Genomic DNA, 18,881 nt, shown 5'->3' on the forward strand with positions numbered 1-18,881 from the left:
TTCTGCAGAGCCAAAATAAATCCCCATTTCACTATTTTAATGACATTTAGTAAAGTGATGCTAGAATACATTATCCTTAAAAGGGCATAATTCCCACACTGAATACTTAATATTTACAGCGATATGTTGCAAAGTGAAATAGCCCAAATATCCAAACTACTTAAGGCATATAAAGTAGGTCATTTGTATTTCAGAGCTCCATGTATGTGTTAACACAGCACTTGCTCTATGACAGTGTTAAAAAAAAAAAAAAAAAAGTACAACCCCATCCGTGCCTCCAAAAAAGAAAAAGAAAAAAGAAAAAAGTACAATCATCAGGGTTTATCACCACAACCTTATAGAAATCAATTTTAATCCATCAGCAGGAACTATCTGGAAGGGCACAATGACTTGAAAGGAGATAAAGAAATGTTTACATTTTTTTATGTATAAAAGAAAATCTGCTTAAGATGTAAAACAATGCAAATACTAGGTATACTTGATGTTCTTTCTATATAGAGAATATCATTTGTACTGTTGCAGAAATTAAAGACTACATTTTTCCTCAATGTCGTCATACACCACAGATGATAAGCAAACAATATACAGTCAGAAAAACTTTTCCTAGGAGTTTTGAAGAGCTAAGTTGTACAAAGCAAAGTGCCACAACCACTTCATCTGGAAATAAGTTTTACTCTATAGAGCTTTCCTTTTTCCTTTTTTATTTTAGCTGAAATTATTTCCTCCATGGATTTAGTGCTTTAATAATTGCCTTTTATTTACCTTAATATTCCCCTCATCCTTATCTTTTTTCTCCACACAGAAGTGGGAACAAGATGGGCAAAGCAGTACACATCAAGTGTATCTTTTTCTATATAGTATGATATTAAGGTGTTAAATTAAGCCTGATTATCATCTTTAAAGTCTTTGCCATGCAAACTAGGTCAAGTATCACCTTAGTCATGTATGTAGTTAGAATTTACCTTGAAAAATTCAGTCTTCTCAGCTATGTACTTCAGATTGCCCGGAGTGAGGGGCGGTCTAATAACCACAGCTACTCTTCCCTGGTTTGGACTTAAGGGTTGCACAGGTTCCACACTATTGATGTTTTCCCCAGTGACCATGACCACAGACTGAGTCAATCCCACCAGGTCCATGACTAGTGAGATAGCGACACTCTGCACACTGAAATCACTTGCTTGGTTGCACGCATTCATTAGAGTCTGGAGCCACAGTGGAGGCTGCACATGCTCACAGTCTGAAACAAAAGATGGAAGCCAACACAGTTCATCACACTAAACCTTCATACATACTCCAGTTAATTTAAAATAACAAAGCTCCTCTACTTACTACCTTTAGGTCTTGATCTGTTAGCAAAACCAATGGCTTCTCAACTAGACTAGAAAATACAGCAGTAACAAGACTGTCATAAACTTGTTTTCCATATGTACTTTTCTTATGGCAAGTCATACAATCTGTTTTCCTGTACTGAGATTGTATATTAGTCAAACATTATGTAGTAATCACTGAACTGTGTGTATATATAAAAATTTACATGAAGGTAAATACATATTCTAGTCATAATAAAGAAAACCAGTGAGAAAAACAACAGTGGATCTAAATATTAGATTCATTGTCCCAAAGAATGGACTTAATTTCCTTCTTAGTTTCTATTCACTTGCAAGAAAACTGTACTTCAAAATCATAACTTTTCCAACATAATCTCCCCATGACAGTATTTCATTTAAGGAAAATCTACAAATTAAAAAACACCTTAAAAAATTAACTGTCAAAACATACCTCAGTTTTAATATCTGAGTACTCCTGGGTTAAAAAGATAGCATGCCACAGAAAATTTTTGAATATGAATAAAACAAACTACATTACCGGTCTCTGACTGTTCAGAATGTAACTCTGAGGTATGGTTCCCGTCTGCAATGTAAACTGGAAAACTTGAGCACTCCAGGAAGAGCTGGCAGGCAGCAAGGAAGGCAGAAAGGTATTCTTTGGAAGTTTTCTGTTTACTTATATTTCTGTCCTTTACATCTCCATGTGAATCTCTGTCCCACTTTGAAGTGTCTCCTTGCTCTCGGCTGAGATCCCCATGATGCTCTGTAGCCAAAGCTTGTGAGAAAGAGTTACTCTGAACAATGTAGAGGTTGATAAGTCTGGTGAGAAACTGCTGGACATACTCCAAGCAGCACTGCATTGCAGTCTTTTGGACCGTCTTCCCACCTCGGGTTGCTGTCCCCTGAGTGACTAGGGAGGCAGGCTGGATGATGGTTTCTTCAGATCCCACAGTGGAAGCCGTTTCTGTCTCAGAGGATGTGCTACCAATTGGGATGGCAGCTGCTCCCTGCCCCTCACTCAGTTCTCTGTCAATGTCGTCAGTTCGATCTGCTTGATACTGTATAAACTCAGTGAATCCACTCTCTGATGACTGACTACTTGGTGGATTTTCTCCATCTTCAAACACTTCAGTAGGATTTTCAAGAGTAACTGATGATACCTGGTAGGGATGAAAAAGAACTGCTTAGTAGCTAAATGTATATATTAGGAATTAAAAATTAGAAATGACCATATTTGGAGAAAAGTCAATTTTAGATTCCTATTCACAACTTTATATAATCAGTTAAATCTTAAAATAGTTTCTACAATTGATTTATATGTCTATGATAATCAATAGGAAATATGGATATGGTTCTAATGAATATGTCAATTTAACTCATTCAGTAAATATTTATTTTTCACCATATGCATAGCATAAAGTTATGTTCATCAGGGCAAAATATGTGACTGTACAAATTTCTAAGATTCATATCCTTTTTTTCAAAAGACTAAGAATTTATTCAATCCAATTCATGAAAACACTTTCCTAATGCCTAAATAATGTAATTTTCCTAATGTCTAAACAATGTAAGGAAAAAGAATTAGAATTAAATCTAGTAGGTCATCTGTTTAGGACCGCATGAGTGTGAAATTTGTCTGAAAAGCATAAAGTACTATTTAAATGTTTGCTATTAACATTCTTACATTCTTTCACTGAACAGTTACTAGACCTACATTATGTGCCAGACACTGTATTGGGTACTAGGAATTAAAGGAATAGTTTATAATCTAGAGGACAAGATAGGAAACAATTAAAATATAAATTAAAAAATGAAGCAGCTACTGTAGTACAGCGGGAATGGGTAGACTGTTCCCCTCCCTATGATAAGACTAAGTACAAATCATTATGCATATTTCCTGGCCTAGTGCAAGTAAACAAGAGTCTCAGCATGAGTTCTTTGGGAAATTGTGCCAGAGCATCATTTGAATTTGAGTAAGATCTCTAAAGATAAGTACTCAATGCTCTGCTGCCACAAAGTGGGGCCTCACCCAATGTTCCTTGCTTCAATGAATCATACCACCATTCATCAACCCAGGAAGGCAGAAACCTAGGGGGGATTCTTGGAACCTTGTCCACCTCTCCTCCACACTTCTTTTACATCCACTTCAGTATAGTGGTTAAGGGTGCTGGCCATTAGTCAGCTAAGGCTCTGCCACTTACTAGCTTGGGAAGTTCTTTAACTTCAAACCTTAGTCTCCTAATTTGTATAAATGACATGACAATAATTCCTACATTTTACAGTTGCTATGAGGCTTAAGTAAGACAGGATATATAAAGTACCTGGCATAATACCTGACACTTAAGAGACATTCAATAAATGTTAGTAATTACTCATTACCCTTACCGATCCATTAGTACTACCTACCTATACAAGGCTAATGCATCCATTTCTCTGTCTTAACTCCCCCACCTTAGCACGTTACCACCACCTCTCACCAGCACTACTGGTCTCCCCACACCCATTTTTGTTTCTAGATCTAGATCCACACTCCACACTGCAGCCAGAGTAATTTTTCTCACACACAAATCTGATTATGTCACTTGCCTTTTTCCCTTGAGTGTGTTCCTAAGATAAAGAGTAAAAGCCTTAGTACAGTGAATAAGCTCTGTAAGACCTGGCTCCTGCCTACCTCAAGAGCTGGATCTCCCCTGCACTGTCTGCAATGAGCTCCTGTCTGCCAAAGCCTTTGCAAATGTTCTTTCCTCTAGCAAATGTTCTCTTCTTTCTTCCTCACTCATACCCTAAATTCCTTTGGGGTTTCACTCAATCCTTTCTCAAGAAAGCCTTCTTGACCCCCAATCTAGATTAGATCCATATTTCTACCACTCATATTTTCCTTCATGCATCCATCACAACTGTAATTAAATGTGTAATTATTTGTTTAATGTCTGTCTCCTAGAAAGAAAGGGTAGAGAGGGCAGAGACTGTGCCTAGTTCAACCTCTGGATACCCAGCATTAGTGAATGAATGAAAACAGGCTATATTCTCTATTTCAAAGATAAGAAAACTGAGGCTCAGGGAAGTTAAAAGATAAATAAGTTAAAACAACAAAAACAACAACAAACTTGCCCTAGCCCCGTGGTCAGCAAACCGTGGCTTGCAAGCCACATGCAGCTCTTTGGCCCCTTCAGTGTGGCTCTTCCACAAAATACTGGCTCTTCCACAAAATACCGACTTCTGCGCATGGGCTACGAAGTTTCAATCGCTCTGTACATGCGTGCCCACACGTGGTATTTTGTGGAAGAGCCACACTCAAGGGGCCAAAGAGCCGCATGTGGCTCACGAGCGGCGGTTTGCCGATCCGCAGTTTGCTGACCACTGCAGCCAGTTTGGCTCAGTGGATAGAGCATCAGCCCACAGACTGAAGGGTCCTGGGATCCATTAGATTCTGGTCAAGAGCAGGTACCTTGGTTGCAGGCTTGATCCCCAACCCTGGTAGGTGTGAGTGCGTCTCTCTCACATCAATGTTTCTCTCTCTCTGTCTCTCCCCGTCCCTTTCACTCTCTCTAAAAATCACTGGAAAAATATCTTCAGGTGAGGATTAACAACAACAAAAATAACCCCCCAAAAACTTGCCCAAGGTTACAACAAATAAATTTATTAGTTAGAAGAGCTCAATTAGGTGATTCTAATCTTCATAGCTCTTATCACCATATCATATCACTTTATCTGTAACGGTATGAAATTTTCATATTATAATGCCAAAGTTAGAGACGGCTATCATAATGACCTTATCAATTTTTCCTCTGAAAGGTTAACAATCATCTAAAACCCTGTATTAATACACTTTTTTAAATGTATTATTTAAATGGTAGAATTGTCATTAGCTTTAGTGTAAAGTCATTTCTGTATTGATCTTTTTTAAAGGTCATAAAACAATGGATATTAAATTACTAGAATTCAAGGTACAAAATTCAATTAAACTTGCATACATTTATAATATTTAGTTGTATGGTCTATATTACATAACTAGACTTCAGATTATTTTATAATAAAATTTTTCTGAAAATAGAAATAACATGTTTTGGACATTTGGGTATAGAGATCCAATACACTGATTTATTTTTAAATGTACTAAGAGCATAGGGACTTATAATTTTTTTTAAAATATATTTTATTGATTTTTTACAGAGAGGAAGGGAGAGGGATAGAGAGTTAGAAACATCAATGAGAGAGAAACATCAAGAGTAAGACAGGATATATAAAGCGGTCTGCCGAACACCTCCTACTGGGGATGTGCCCGCAACCAAGGTACATGCCCTTGACCAGAATTGAACCTGGGACCTTTCAGTTTGCAGGCCGACGCTCTATCCACTGAGCCAAAGTGGTTAGGGCGAGACTCATAATTTTTTAAAGAACCATTCCTTCACTTACATTTTAAAAAATTACAGAAAATACCCTCAGCTTTCAAATATGATCAATATTCAGACATCTCAGTGAAGATACCACCATTGTACTTCAGTAAAAAATAGGAAAGAAGATATAAGCCCTGGGAACATAGAAGAAACCAGAGACAGAGGTGGTGGTGGGGAGCAATAGGAAGGAAGTAGGGGAGAGAGAGACAGAGACAGAGAGAGGAGCGTATGTTAAGGTTAATGAACCATTATATATTTTTAAAAGTATATTATTTAATTGTATTTCATTACTAAAAATCGATGTTCCCAACACCTTACCTTTAATCATCAATAAGTGCCTCCAGATGTTTTCTACATAGTGAATATTCATATATTTAAATATGCTGAACGAGTGCTCACTAATTTAAATATGCTGAACGAGTGCTCCTTCCCTACTCTCACTAATCTCATTTATATAAATAGCAAAGCTTCAAAAGCAGTGAATACTTATTCTAGTTTTATTTCTAAGATCCAAGAGGCACACATTAAGGAAAAACAACAAACAAAATGAATTTCCCAACAATAGAATCATAACAGAATGTCACATATAAATAAGCAGTAGGAAGGAAAGTCAGAGACCGGTTTTAGTTTATGTAGGATAATCCTGGATATATTTAAATTGATTGAGGGTCAGTAATGATCATTTCATATATGAAGATCGATATATTTAGAAGGACCAAGAAAAGTTTTAGGATTATTAGTTGGTGATAAAAATTGTATGAAATCGTCCTGATAACATATTTTTCCTGGCAGAACAATAAAAACGCAAATAATAATAAAAAAAAACCAAGGTCAACTCCACAAATCCTGGATTTAGGTAACAAACCTTGTATGCCAGAAATTTTAAAATCTTTATTGTAAGATAGTGCCACTGTAACTATATAATTTCATTAATATTTTTGTTAATTTTTGCTAAAAATATTTTAATATTATAAACTTGAAAGCTTTTGAATTACTGATGTTGCCATAGATGTTTTGCAGGAGTTTAAGTATGTTACTAGTGCTAGATTAAAATCATTATAATTCTATTCAATGTCATAGAGTAAGCATTATGAATCTAGAAGAGATTCTGTATTTCAAGAAGAGCATGTAAAAAACCTACTGTATACATATGAAAGGACCAGTGAAGTTTAGATTATAAACATGTGGCTACTGAGCACTTGTAATGTAGCTGATCTGACAGAGGTACTAAATTTTCTTATTTCAAGTGTTTTTGAAAAAAATTTAGAATTTGAACAAAGATGTGCTAAAGTGCAAAATACACACTGAAATTTTGAAAACAGTCCAAAAAAGAATGTAAAATATCTAACTTTTTATATTACATCAATTTTATGATTACATGTTGAAATCATAATAAATTATCTAGAAAGGCCTAAATAAAATATAATTAAAATTATTTTTTCCTGTTTCTTTTTACTATTTAAAAGTGACTACCAGAGCCCTAGTTAGTTTGGTTCAGAGGTTAGAGCACTAGCATCGGCCCATAGACCAAAGTGTCTCAGGTTTGATTCCCAGTCAAGGGCATGTACCTTGCTTACAGGTTCAATCCCTGGCCCCGGTCAGGGATCATGGGGGAAGCAACCAATCAATGTGTCTCTCTTACACCAATGTTTCTTTCTCTTTCTCTTTCCCCCTCCTCTCTTCCTTCCACTCTCTAAGAAAAAAATGAATGAAAAAAGTGAGGATGAAAAAAATAAATAAAAGTGGCCACCAGAAATTTTAAAATTACATATGTTGCTGGCATTATATTTCTATTGGAAAGTGTTGATATAAACAGTTAAATTGCACTAGAGCCAAAGCCTACATAATGGTCTACTGCCACACATTTGGATGTATGCAAAATTCACTAAATCGTTTGTTATATGACTTTACTCAGATATTATTCTGCTTTGAAGAAATAAACAGTTGACCCTTGAACAACATAGGGAGAGGGGAGATGTCAACCCCTGCCCCCATAAACAGTTGAAATACATGTATAATTTTTGCCTCCCCCCAAAACTTAACTACTAATAGCCCAGTGTTGACAGGAAACCTTACAGATAACAGAAACAAGTCTATTAGCACATAGTTTGTATGTTATATGTATTAAATACTATGTTCTTACAATAAACTAAAGAAAATGTTAAGAAACCATAAGAAAAATACATATACAGTATTATACTGTATTTTTAAAAAATATATTTTTATTGATTTCAGAGAGTAAAGGAGAGATAGAGACAGACAGAAACATCAATGAGAGAGAATCATTGGCCCCACACTGGGACCGGCCTACACCTGGGCACACACAGGGAATCGAACGATGACCTCCTGGTTCATAGGTAGAAGCTCAATCACTGAGCCACGCTGGCTGGGCTATACTATATTTTTGAATAGTGTAAGTTTGCACCATCTGTCAATACCTATATCAAAATTATCACATATAACACAACACATTGTAGATCTTACATATATTAATAACACTGGACATCAAAAATGAAAAGATAATGTGAAGAAGAAATTCATAATTATCCACTGGTATAACAATTCATACATTGACCACAAAGCAGCATCAATACCACTGCTTTATGGTAGCTTAGAGTCATCGATATGATTGCTTCATGGTAGCCTAGCCTATATACTAATGAATAAATCACTATAAAATTTTATGGCATACAGTATTACAGTCATATTCATAATACAGAAATGGAAATATTGTTACATTTTAAAAATAAAACCACTTACCTCTGATGATTGGCTGATAAGCAGTTTCTTCAATTACAGGAAAGGAGCATAATGTAAGTAATGTAATTGTTTGAAAGCAAACTTATAAAACAGTAAGAGAATATATTAATTTTATTAAATATTATTCACCTTATGCCTATGCAAGGATAAGCTATCCACTTTCATACAAGTCATCCACAAGGTTATCATACAGTTGTTGTGCAATTATTAAATTTTCACATGAAGACACATACACAATAGATAAGTTTATAAACTTCATGACATGATGATTAGTTACTATTCATTAATTGGACATGGAACATCATAAATGTCTTCATCCTCATCTTCACATTGAGTAGGCTTAGGAGGAGGAAGAAGAGAGGTTGGTCTTGCTGTTTCAGGTGCAAAAGAGGTGGAACGGGTGTAAGGAATGGAAGGGGAGGCAGGGAGGTTGGTAAAACTTTACAGAAATACATTGCAATTCCTGACCTTTTCATTTCTCTAAAAATGTTTCCATACGGTACCAATCCTTTCATCGTGTGCTTTATTTAGTTTTAAGCACCTGTATCATAGAAGGGCCTGTATCATAAAAGAAGTCAAGCGTAGTCTTAAATAAGTAAAACCCTTGTGCCAAACCGTCTAATGTCAATTTGTTTTCTGGCACTGCTTCTTCTATCTCCTTCTCCTTGTCTGGCATTGCTAGTCCAGAGCACTCAACTCCATCAAGTTATCTTCCATCAATTCCTCTGGTGTGGTGTCTATTTATTCTTGAATTTCTCCCAAGATTCATATGTTGAAACCCTTCACCCTCCTTTTTTTTGCCATATTCACAATATATTTCATGATTTCCTTGATTGACTCTGTCTTAAATCCTGTGAAGTCACTCACAACATCAGGGAACAGTTTTCTCCAGCAGAAATTTACAGTTTCAGGCTTGATGGCTTTCACAGCTCTTTACATAACAACGATGGCATCTTCAATGGTGTAATCCTTCCTGACATTCATGATGTTCTGTCAAGGTTCTCTTCTCTTCCATAGCACTGACAATCCTTCCCATAGAGTACCCTTTGTAATGGCCTTAAAGGCCCTCATGACCTCCTGACCTAGAGGCTGAATTGGAGACATTGTGTTTGAGGGCAGTAGACACTTCCAGGCTTTTGATATTGAATGGATGGGGCTCTGGGTGGTCAGAGGCATTGTCCAATGTCAAACAAACTTTAAAAGGTAGTCCCTTACTGGCAAGGTAAGGGACAAAGCAGCGATGGAACCAATGCAGAGGAAGGGTTCTGGTTGTTCAAGTCTTCTCATTATACAGTGAAAAGACTGGCAGCTGGTGTTTATCTTCCTCCTTAAAGGCTCAGGGTTCAGCAGCTTTATAGACAAAGGCAGTCCTGATCATAAACCTGACGTATTTGCACAAGAGTAATGTTAGCCTATCCCTTCCTGTCTTAACACCTGGTGCTCACATCTCTTCCTCAGTAATAAATGTCCTTTGGGGGTGTATATCCCCAGAATATGGCATTTTCGTCTGCATTAAAAACCTGTCAGGCAGGTATTCTTTCTCCTCCATGATTTTCTTAATAGTGTCTAGGATCTCATCTGCTGCCTCTTGGTTGGCAGAAACTGCTTCTGCTATTATCTTGACATTTTTTTAAACCAAACCTCTTTCTAAAATTATTCTCCAGCTTCATGGAAGGACCTCGAGAGTATTATGCTAAGCAAAATAAGCCAGTCAGAGAAAGATAAGTATCACATGCTCTCACTTGTATGTCACATCTAATAAACAAAATAGATCCAGAGACACAGAAGCATGGAACAGACTGTTGAATCTCAGAGGGAAGGCAAGGATAGATAGGTGGGTGGGAAGAGATCAACCAAAGAACTTGTATGCATAGATTCGTAATCCATGGACACAGACTGTAGGGTGGTAAAGGCCTGGGGCAGGGAGGTGGGCTAGAAGGGGTCAATGAAGTAAAAAGGGGACATATGTAATATTTTCAATAATAAAGATTTAAAATAAATAAATAAATGAATAAAATAATTCTCCAGCTTTAGAGCCTTCACCTTCCTTTCACTTTAATTTGTCATATAATGACTTCACTTTTTCTTGATTCATATTAGATTCCAGAGGTATGCCTTTCTTATAGCAATCTTGCACACACATAAAAGCTGCATTTTCAATAAGAGATAAGATATTTGCAAGGTTTTTGCTTCTGCTGGCACAGGTATAGTGGCTGCTTCACAAATTTATTTATTTATTTTTTTCAAACAATGGTCATAACGCTGGATTCATTTATCTTAAAATGGCGGCAAACACAGCTGCAGATCTCAATCTACGAAACATACCAAGCAAGTCAATTTTGTCTTGTAATGTCATGACTTTTCTCTGCTTCTTGGGAGTACTTCCAGTATCACCAGTGGCATTTTCTATGAGTCTCATGGTGTTATTCAAGGCTTATGGTATTGCACTAAATATGATAAAAGATATGCAAGAACTATGAGAGATCACTTTTTTACTTCAATATGCAATTTACTGTAGACAAGCTGCTTACACAGAGATATTAGATGATTAGTGTCACACGTTTTAAGTGGATACTCGCAACACTTGTGCTCACTGCAAGAGCAACAGGATGTGGCTATGAAATTATTACAGTAATACAGTATGTACTAGAATTAATTTTACCACTTATGTTTATTTTTGTGTTTTTTTAATTCTCACCTGAGGATATTTTTTTCCATTGATTTCTAGAGAGAGTGGAAGGGAGTGAGGAAGGGGGAGGGAGGGAGAGAGAGGGAGAGAAGACAAAGACAGAGAGAGAGAAAGAGAGAGAGAGATTGACATGAGAGACACATCTATTGGCTGCCTCCTGTACAGACCAGCAACTGGGGATGGAACACACAACCTGGGTATGTTTCCTGACCAGGAATCAAACATGCCACCTTTGGTGTATGGGACGATGCTCCAACAAACTGAGCCACGCTGACCAGGCCATTTGAGAATAAGTACTGATAAATTTTAAACTTTTAATAATAGACGTATATATTTTATGCTAGTAAATGATAAAATAGATTATTATCTACATATATTTCATGCATTCATGATATATCTAACTTTTGCCTAATTTTGTCATTTCTAAGCTACAGGTTCATCTATGAGTTTTTTCAAATTGTTGCAAATCTCCCAAAATTTTATATTTATTGAAAAAAATCTGTGTATAAAGTGGACCTACACAGTTAAAACCCATGTTATTTAAGGGTCAACTGTAACTGGTCTAATAACATAATTAACAGCTAATATTACCTTTTTGTCTTCCCATTCTTTCACTGAGTTGTTCTGCCCACTTGGAAACTGCAAAACACCTCCAGTGCTGGCAGCTAACAGTGGAGGCTGAACTTTGCTAAGGATCTTTGAGCAGAGCCTGAGTGAATCTGTGAGTTCAGACAAGTGCAATGTCTGGAGATGGCTTGTCAGGGCAGAAACCATCCTGAGCAGCAACTGGGGCAAGTGTTCTGTCTGGATTTCAATATAAGTCTCCTGAAAATAAAAGTGAAGTGACAAAGGTTTAAATATGCAATCCAAAAGTTATATTATTTCACTGATTTTTAATCTATATAAAAAAGGAAATAATTTTTACTAATCTGTCATATTTTATATGTATCATGCTCTTAATTAACATTGTATAATCATTTTATTATTAGTGATATAAAATTTATATTCCCAAATTCTCAATTTAAGTATTTCAAAGATATATAATAAAACAATCCCCATTTTATTTGCTACATTACTGAAGTTATAACAAAAGTGAATACAATACAAACAGGCTGAACGGCATACCTGACACAACACCCTCATACTTCTAGTAGGCTTCAAAATGAGAAAGCAAAGAATTTAGGAGAGAAAAAGGGAAAAGATTCCCAAAAGTTATCATTTAGTAGAAAGAATCATTAATGAATATAAATATATCATCAGATTATTTTACACTAAACATTTAAAATTTCAATAACATGCAATTATGAAGTATATTCCATGTATTATATAAGACTTGTACATGTATTATGTATATGTGTTACAGGACAAAACACTTGGAAAATTTTACGGAAAAAAAAAGGCTAAGCCACAAGGGAAAAAATATTTAATATTAAAGATAAAGTTTATTTGAAGATAAGGTTTGTCTTCAACATGAAATATCTAAACTATATTAGATTTCCTCAATATTTTTTTGCCAAGGTCATCTTACCAAAGAAACTATATCCAACAAAAAATCTACCAGGAGGCAGAAATTGGTCAGCTGTAACTCAGATGACTCACTATCTCCAGGCCCAGTCTGAAGTCTGGCATGCATTGTCCTCCTAAAGGCACAAAATTCACTTTATCAAGTATGCTATCAAGTAAAATGAACATGTGACATCATTGGTTATTTTTAATGAGGGTCAATTCAGCAGTGGGGCACACACAGTAACATTCTTATGATGAAGTATATTCCCTTTTCCCCAGGACACCACTGTACCTCTATGTGGAAAATTCCCAGGGCAAGACTCCTAGGTTTAACCTCTCCCTATTACTCCCATCCTGTATTTCCAAGTGTTCTGGATGGATTTCACTTTTGGGGACTTATTTCCTATTGCTCCCATTACAGATATCATCTCCTAGTTAAAAAGGATTATTTGTTGCGTTATTTCTAATTTCAGGGCCTTTGTTGATACACACTTGTCCACCTGGACTTTCACCCTCCCTCAATCTCATTCTCTCATATAAGAATGTATCTGTCCTTCAAGATTTAAGATCAAATGTTACCTCCTCCAGGAAGCCTCTTCTGATCCAAGCAGTAGAGATCATTACTCCAACATTCACATCAAATCATATTAATCCTATATGACCATCTACTGCCCTACACTCTGAAGACACAAGTTAAGAAGAATATGGTACAGCCCTAACCAGCAAGAAATATAAACATATAGATAAGTAAATCTAATAATGTGACAGTATAGGAAAAGTTGATTCTGATGAGAGACTTGAAGGAGTCATGGAAGGCTACTGAAAAGTGGGTGATCTCTATATAGGACAATACCAGATGGGCAAAAGACAAAAAAATATGTTTTAAGAAATAGCATAACTGCAGCATGAAAGTAATGTATGTGCAGGGACTAGTCCAGGTTACCTAAAAAAGGATGGATGTGTATGTTTGTAAATGAGAAATGAAGGCCAGGTGGCAAAAAGACACTCATAGTTCCTTGGCATTCCTATTTTAATCTCTCTACGAAGGCATTTGTAAGTTTTAATTTAATACTAGGAATATGTATGTGCATGTCTTACTTGTTCTTACTACAAAGTCTTTAAAAACAGGGACTAGATATGCCTAGCATAAAGCTTTTCAACTGGGTGCTCGGTATCTGAATCAGTAAATGTACAATTAATTTATCACATCAGCATTTACAGTTTCAAAAGACTTCTAATCCCAAATTCATACAGGCTTACTTTGTGACTATATGCTCCTGAGGCTTGAGAGGTTAATCTGGTTCTGAGAGAATCTGAACTCCATTTCAGACAGAGATTCTACTTGGGTTCACTAGTGTCCTTGGGTTTTCAGAGCATTTTTTAAACTTTATGTCCTAGGGGGTGAAGGGCTTTTATTACTCAACTAGAGGCCCGGTGCGGTGGAGTCCCTCGGCCTGGCTGGCAATTGGGGCCAATCGGGGCTGATAGCCAGCGGGAGGGAACGCGGGAGGTTGGCAGGCCATGGGAGGTTGGCTGTGGGAGCACACTGAGCACCAAGGGGCAGTTCCTGAATTGAGCGTCTGCCCCCTGGTGGTCAGTGCACATCATAGCAACCAGTCGACCGGTCGTTCAGTCTCTCAGGTTTTTATATATATATAGATAGTGACCATATAGCTGGTTCTATGGCTTTAAAAACACAAATATGACACTAAGGAATTTTCTGTTCTTCAAAGTGGGAATAATTTTGGGAATGTGTTCTAAGGCAGCAACCACAAATATGCTATTTTCTCTACAACAAAAACCAAAATGGATTAGTATAGATTGCAGAGGGAAAATTTTTCATGTATACTGGTGACTGAATAACTTACCTCTGAACTATTCAATTCTAAGATTATATGATCAATAATTCTATATTCTAGAATAACAAGGTACAGCCAGGTTATGGCTATTAAATATATATAACAGTTGTAAATAGTAGTGGTAAAATGCACAAAAAAATCTTTCCATTAGATTGAAGAACTTAAAAAACAAACAAAGAAAAGGCTGGCTTTGAATGCTATTAAATTAAAATGAAAGAAACAGTTTAACATACCTACAACATTCTTCAAACCAACGTGCCACATAATCCCACATATAATAAGGTTCAAAGGAATTAAAGAGAAGGTTGGCAGTTTTAATCAGCTCTGCTGTTTTCTTATTTTCCCTTAATTTACTAAAAAAAGGAAAAGAAAACATAATAAATATTAACATTTATTTTTGCAAATTTAAATTTTAGTACAATGTTGTTAGGGTGTACATATTCCTAGGCAGTTGTTAAAACACTTGCATGTAAGAAAATTGGAATATATGATTTTTATCTACTGCCACTCTCTTATTACATTCTAAGTAATTATTTTTCCAAATCTGAGTTTTCATAACTCAACTGTATGATCAAAGATAAAAAATTAGACTTGCATAAGAAAAAACAACTGCCCTTCCAGTAAAAGAACAGGAAATTTTTTTGAACTATTTTGAGTATCTGACTCTTAATTTGGCATTAAATTACCTTGTTTCACTTGGCATATATAAATTGAGTAGTGATTTGATTTTGACAGCCTTGATTCTGAAGTAACTTTGTCTGCTTTCCTGTAAGATTTACTTAAGAAATGTTAAGTTTATTTGTTGAATTTCAATCTAGTATTCTTAGCTTGAAAAACAAAACAGCAAAAAAACTAATACTGTATATAGCCATTATTACTAAAGTCCTATCAGGGAAAATAACTTTGTTATTGCAAGTGGGAATCCTTTAGCTTATTAATTACCCACTTACCTATCTCCTGCCACCCTCCTTACAATAAAAATAATCATTTTTATATATAGTGAGGTACTGCCAATGCATTTAGCCAGTTGCAAGACATATCCCCACATTAAAGACTAATTAAATACTCTACAAGACAATATAAATTATCAGACAGAGTACAGAATAAAACAGTGTAACAGTTTAGTCAATATTAACATCTCAAACAAAAATTACAGGATATTATATTTACTAAAAATCAAAAACTGCCTATTATTATGTTTTAATATATAAAAGTAAAAAAGTAAGATTTTGTCAACATGTATCGATCACTGACTTAAAGAGGAGGACATGTTAATTTTATATGAGTTATCCTAGGTATTAAAAAATGTGTTTAGCCCTGGGGCTCCTGCAGGAGGCAACCAGTCAATATGTCTCTCACATCAGTGTGTGTTTTTCTCTCTCTCTCCTACTCCCCTCTCCCTTCCTTTCACTCTCTCTAAAAATCAATGGAAAAATATCCTCAGGTGAGGATTAAAACAACAACAAAAGCGTTTATATATACCTGAAAAAGAACCCTAACTTAAAAAAAAAGTTCTTTAAAGAACATTTGGTACCCTTTGATTCACTTAATTCTGTGTTCAAGTCATAAGTCATGTCATGCTTAATTTTTTGGTAATCTACCTGCTTAACTGAGCATGATCCTTGCTGAAGGGTGGTTCCATCTGAAGATCCAATTCTGCTTTGCACTGAGAATACAATGTTCTAAATACTTCAATTAGGACATCTTCTAGAATTACAGGCCCTAAAATGAATATACATATTAAAGACAAAATTAATTAGCATTGGCAAATCATGATTATCTAAAAACTGGCCGAAGTAAAGAATGCTTTAAAACAAGTATTTTTAAAAATGAATTTATTGGAGTGACAGTGGTTAATAAAAGTATATAGATTTCTAGTATACAATTCTACAATTGTAATATACAAATCTAGTATACAATTCACCTGTATATGCATTGTATTGTGTTGTTTACCACCCAAGTCAAGCCTCCTTCCATCACCATTTATCCTTCCTTTACTCTCTCCTACACTCCCTTTCCTTTCTCTCTAGCAATCACCATACTGTTGTCTATGTCCGAATCTTTTATTTTTCCCTTTGCTTAATCCCTTCATCCTTTCTCACCCAGCTCCCAACTCTCTCTGTCCTGACAGCTGTCAGTCTTAAAACAAGTATTTTTTTTTTTACAATAGTTTCTTTTTTCCCCTAGAAACTAAACTAAACTTTACATTTTGATAACCTAACAGTAAAATAGTAAATAATTGAGCAAATGTTTATTTAACTTTAGGCTGACATAACAGAAATTACAGAATCAGGGAAATTGGTTTTGTCAATAAATAGTTATTACTTTGGAAAATTTAACTTCTTTGAGCTTTATTTCCTCATCTAGAATGAGGATAATAATACCAAGTTTACATAAAGGTTGTTAGGGTCATGAAAAATATTTGTAAGGTGGGTGGCATAATTCTCAGGATATAATGACTATTAAGTAAATGATAGTAATATTACTACTATCTTGAATTTAAGTAATATAAGAAGGAACAGGGCTAACCTTTATTGCTATAATAGACAGAAATATCCTTAAAAAAAATTCCTGAGCTTCAATATATTAGTGCATATTAGCTAAAATAAACTCTCAAAGCCATTGATACAACTCATTTTAAATTTTTAATTTTAAGAAATTAGGTACTATGTTATTTCATTTTTTGTGTGCTAGTATTTATGCTTATTAATTTTTGTCCTAGGGGCCATAACTAACTTCCCAATAGAATGATTATATAAGAAATATATAATGAAGGAAGGGAAAAATACACAAGACAAAGGGAGTGCAGGGAAAAATGTTGAGGGATACAACCCAAGTACTTTTGCTCAAGTCTCTAAATACTGTGAACTATAAGACAGCTATGCCCGGCTGGTGTGGCTCAGTGATTGACTACTGACTCATGAACCAGGAGGTTATGGTTTGAATTCTGATTGGGACACATGCCTGGGTTTTGGGCTCAATCCCCAGTGGGGGGATGTGCAGGAGGCAGCCAATCAATGATTCTTTCTCATCATTGACCTTACTCTCTCTCCCTTCCTCTCTGAAATCAATTTTTAAAAAGCACACATATTTACAAGACAGTCATGACATATCATAAATGTTTCAATTTCAGTAACTTAATAAGGATTAAGAAAATTTTAGATAGAATCTTTAAAATGACTTCCCTGCTACACACACAGATAACATACCAGTTGCATACATATCTACCTTCTTAACATTCTAGAGTGAATGTTAGGTAAGAAGTTGTTAAGAATGTGTATTTAAAGGTCACCTCAAAATACAGCAATTTTTCTAAATAACAACTTTGCCTTATTTTTCTTATGAAAGAATACAAAACATGTGATCTTATTACCTAGCTCAGGTTTGTCCAGTAAACTGATCAAAATACGAAAAGGTTTTAGATCCTGTGTTAAAGTGGTCTCTTCTCCAAGTCCATTCATGTGTAAGATCCCCACCATTGCCTTTAAAAAGAAAAAGTACACTAGTCATTTAAATAAACAGTTTTCAAATAATTTTTTTTCCAAAAAAAAAAATATTTTTAATACATTGCCTATTGCTTTTCTGAAGCTTTCAATGAAGTTGGCTTTATCCTTCCACTAGGGGGAAAATATGTTACATTCATTTTTCTTGAGAAGAAAAAAGTGCTTACATTTTTTTTTCTAGAAAAAAAGTGGAAAGTTAAAGAAAATCTAGAAAATAAAGTTATGAGTTATTTGACTGCCCAAAAGATAAAAATATTTATATTTAAGATAATCAATGTGCATCAAACTATGCCACACATCATATGGTAGTGTCTGCCAGTATACAATTATTTTCCCATTGGTGACTCCAGACCATCTATATTCTTATGACCTCCTTCATTTTAAAATGCTTCAGATACAGTATACTATGTATTTTCTTATTTTATTTTGAGATAGCCTAAATAAATAAAATTGATGTAAAAATAATATAAAATAAACCTATAGTTAATTTTAACATTTCCATTACAAAAGTAGTTTTACCAAACATTTAGATTCCTGTTGCAACCCAAATTTCCCTGGGGCTTCCGAGGAAATAACACAGATCCTGGCTCATTTTGGAAAAGCTCCAATTTTCATAGGGCAGACAGGTGAGAAGCTGCAACTATGTTTTAATAAAGTCATGAAAACAAACTAAAAAAAAGTAAAATCTCTGGACTTACACAGAAGTGAGTCAATCTTAAAATTACTTATTCATTTTATTGTGGTCATTTGCTTATTATCGTCACTCAGTAAGTTTGTGAGTCTTGTCTCTACCTCTTCAATTATGAATTAATTCAATTAAAGTAGAACTTTGTCTTACA

The 18,881-nt window shown here is 35.2% G+C and overlaps 1 protein-coding gene across 10 annotated transcripts in view; it reads right to left on the reverse strand.

Annotated features, from left to right (window-relative positions):
* DOP1A (DOP1 leucine zipper like protein A) overlaps positions 1 to 18,881 on the reverse strand; it is a 106,762-nt gene that overhangs the window by 42,313 nt on the left and 45,568 nt on the right. For 6 of the 10 annotated variants that reach the window (XM_036317686.1, XM_036317688.1, XM_036317691.1 and 3 more), the window contains exons 10-17: positions 17,913 to 18,021; positions 16,141 to 16,261; positions 14,773 to 14,892; positions 12,703 to 12,814; positions 12,300 to 12,329; positions 11,766 to 11,999; positions 1,867 to 2,488; positions 963 to 1,237 (exon numbers count right to left, since the gene is read on the reverse strand). In XM_036317686.1, the coding sequence (XP_036173579.1) occupies positions 963 to 1,237; positions 1,867 to 2,488; positions 11,766 to 11,999; positions 12,300 to 12,329; positions 12,703 to 12,814; positions 14,773 to 14,892; positions 16,141 to 16,261; positions 17,913 to 18,021 (1,623 nt within the window). Of the gene's footprint in view, positions 1 to 962; positions 1,238 to 1,866; positions 2,489 to 11,765; positions 12,000 to 12,299; positions 12,330 to 12,702; positions 12,815 to 14,772; positions 14,894 to 16,140; positions 16,262 to 17,912; positions 18,022 to 18,881 lie in introns of those variants that run through there. The other 4 variants (XM_036317690.1, XM_036317687.1, XM_036317689.1 and 1 more) reach the window with 2 other exon arrangements.

Source organism: Myotis myotis, unplaced genomic scaffold (assembly GCF_014108235.1).
Source record: "Myotis myotis isolate mMyoMyo1 unplaced genomic scaffold, mMyoMyo1.p scaffold_m19_p_7, whole genome shotgun sequence".
NCBI lineage: Eukaryota > Metazoa > Chordata > Mammalia > Chiroptera > Vespertilionidae > Myotis > Myotis myotis.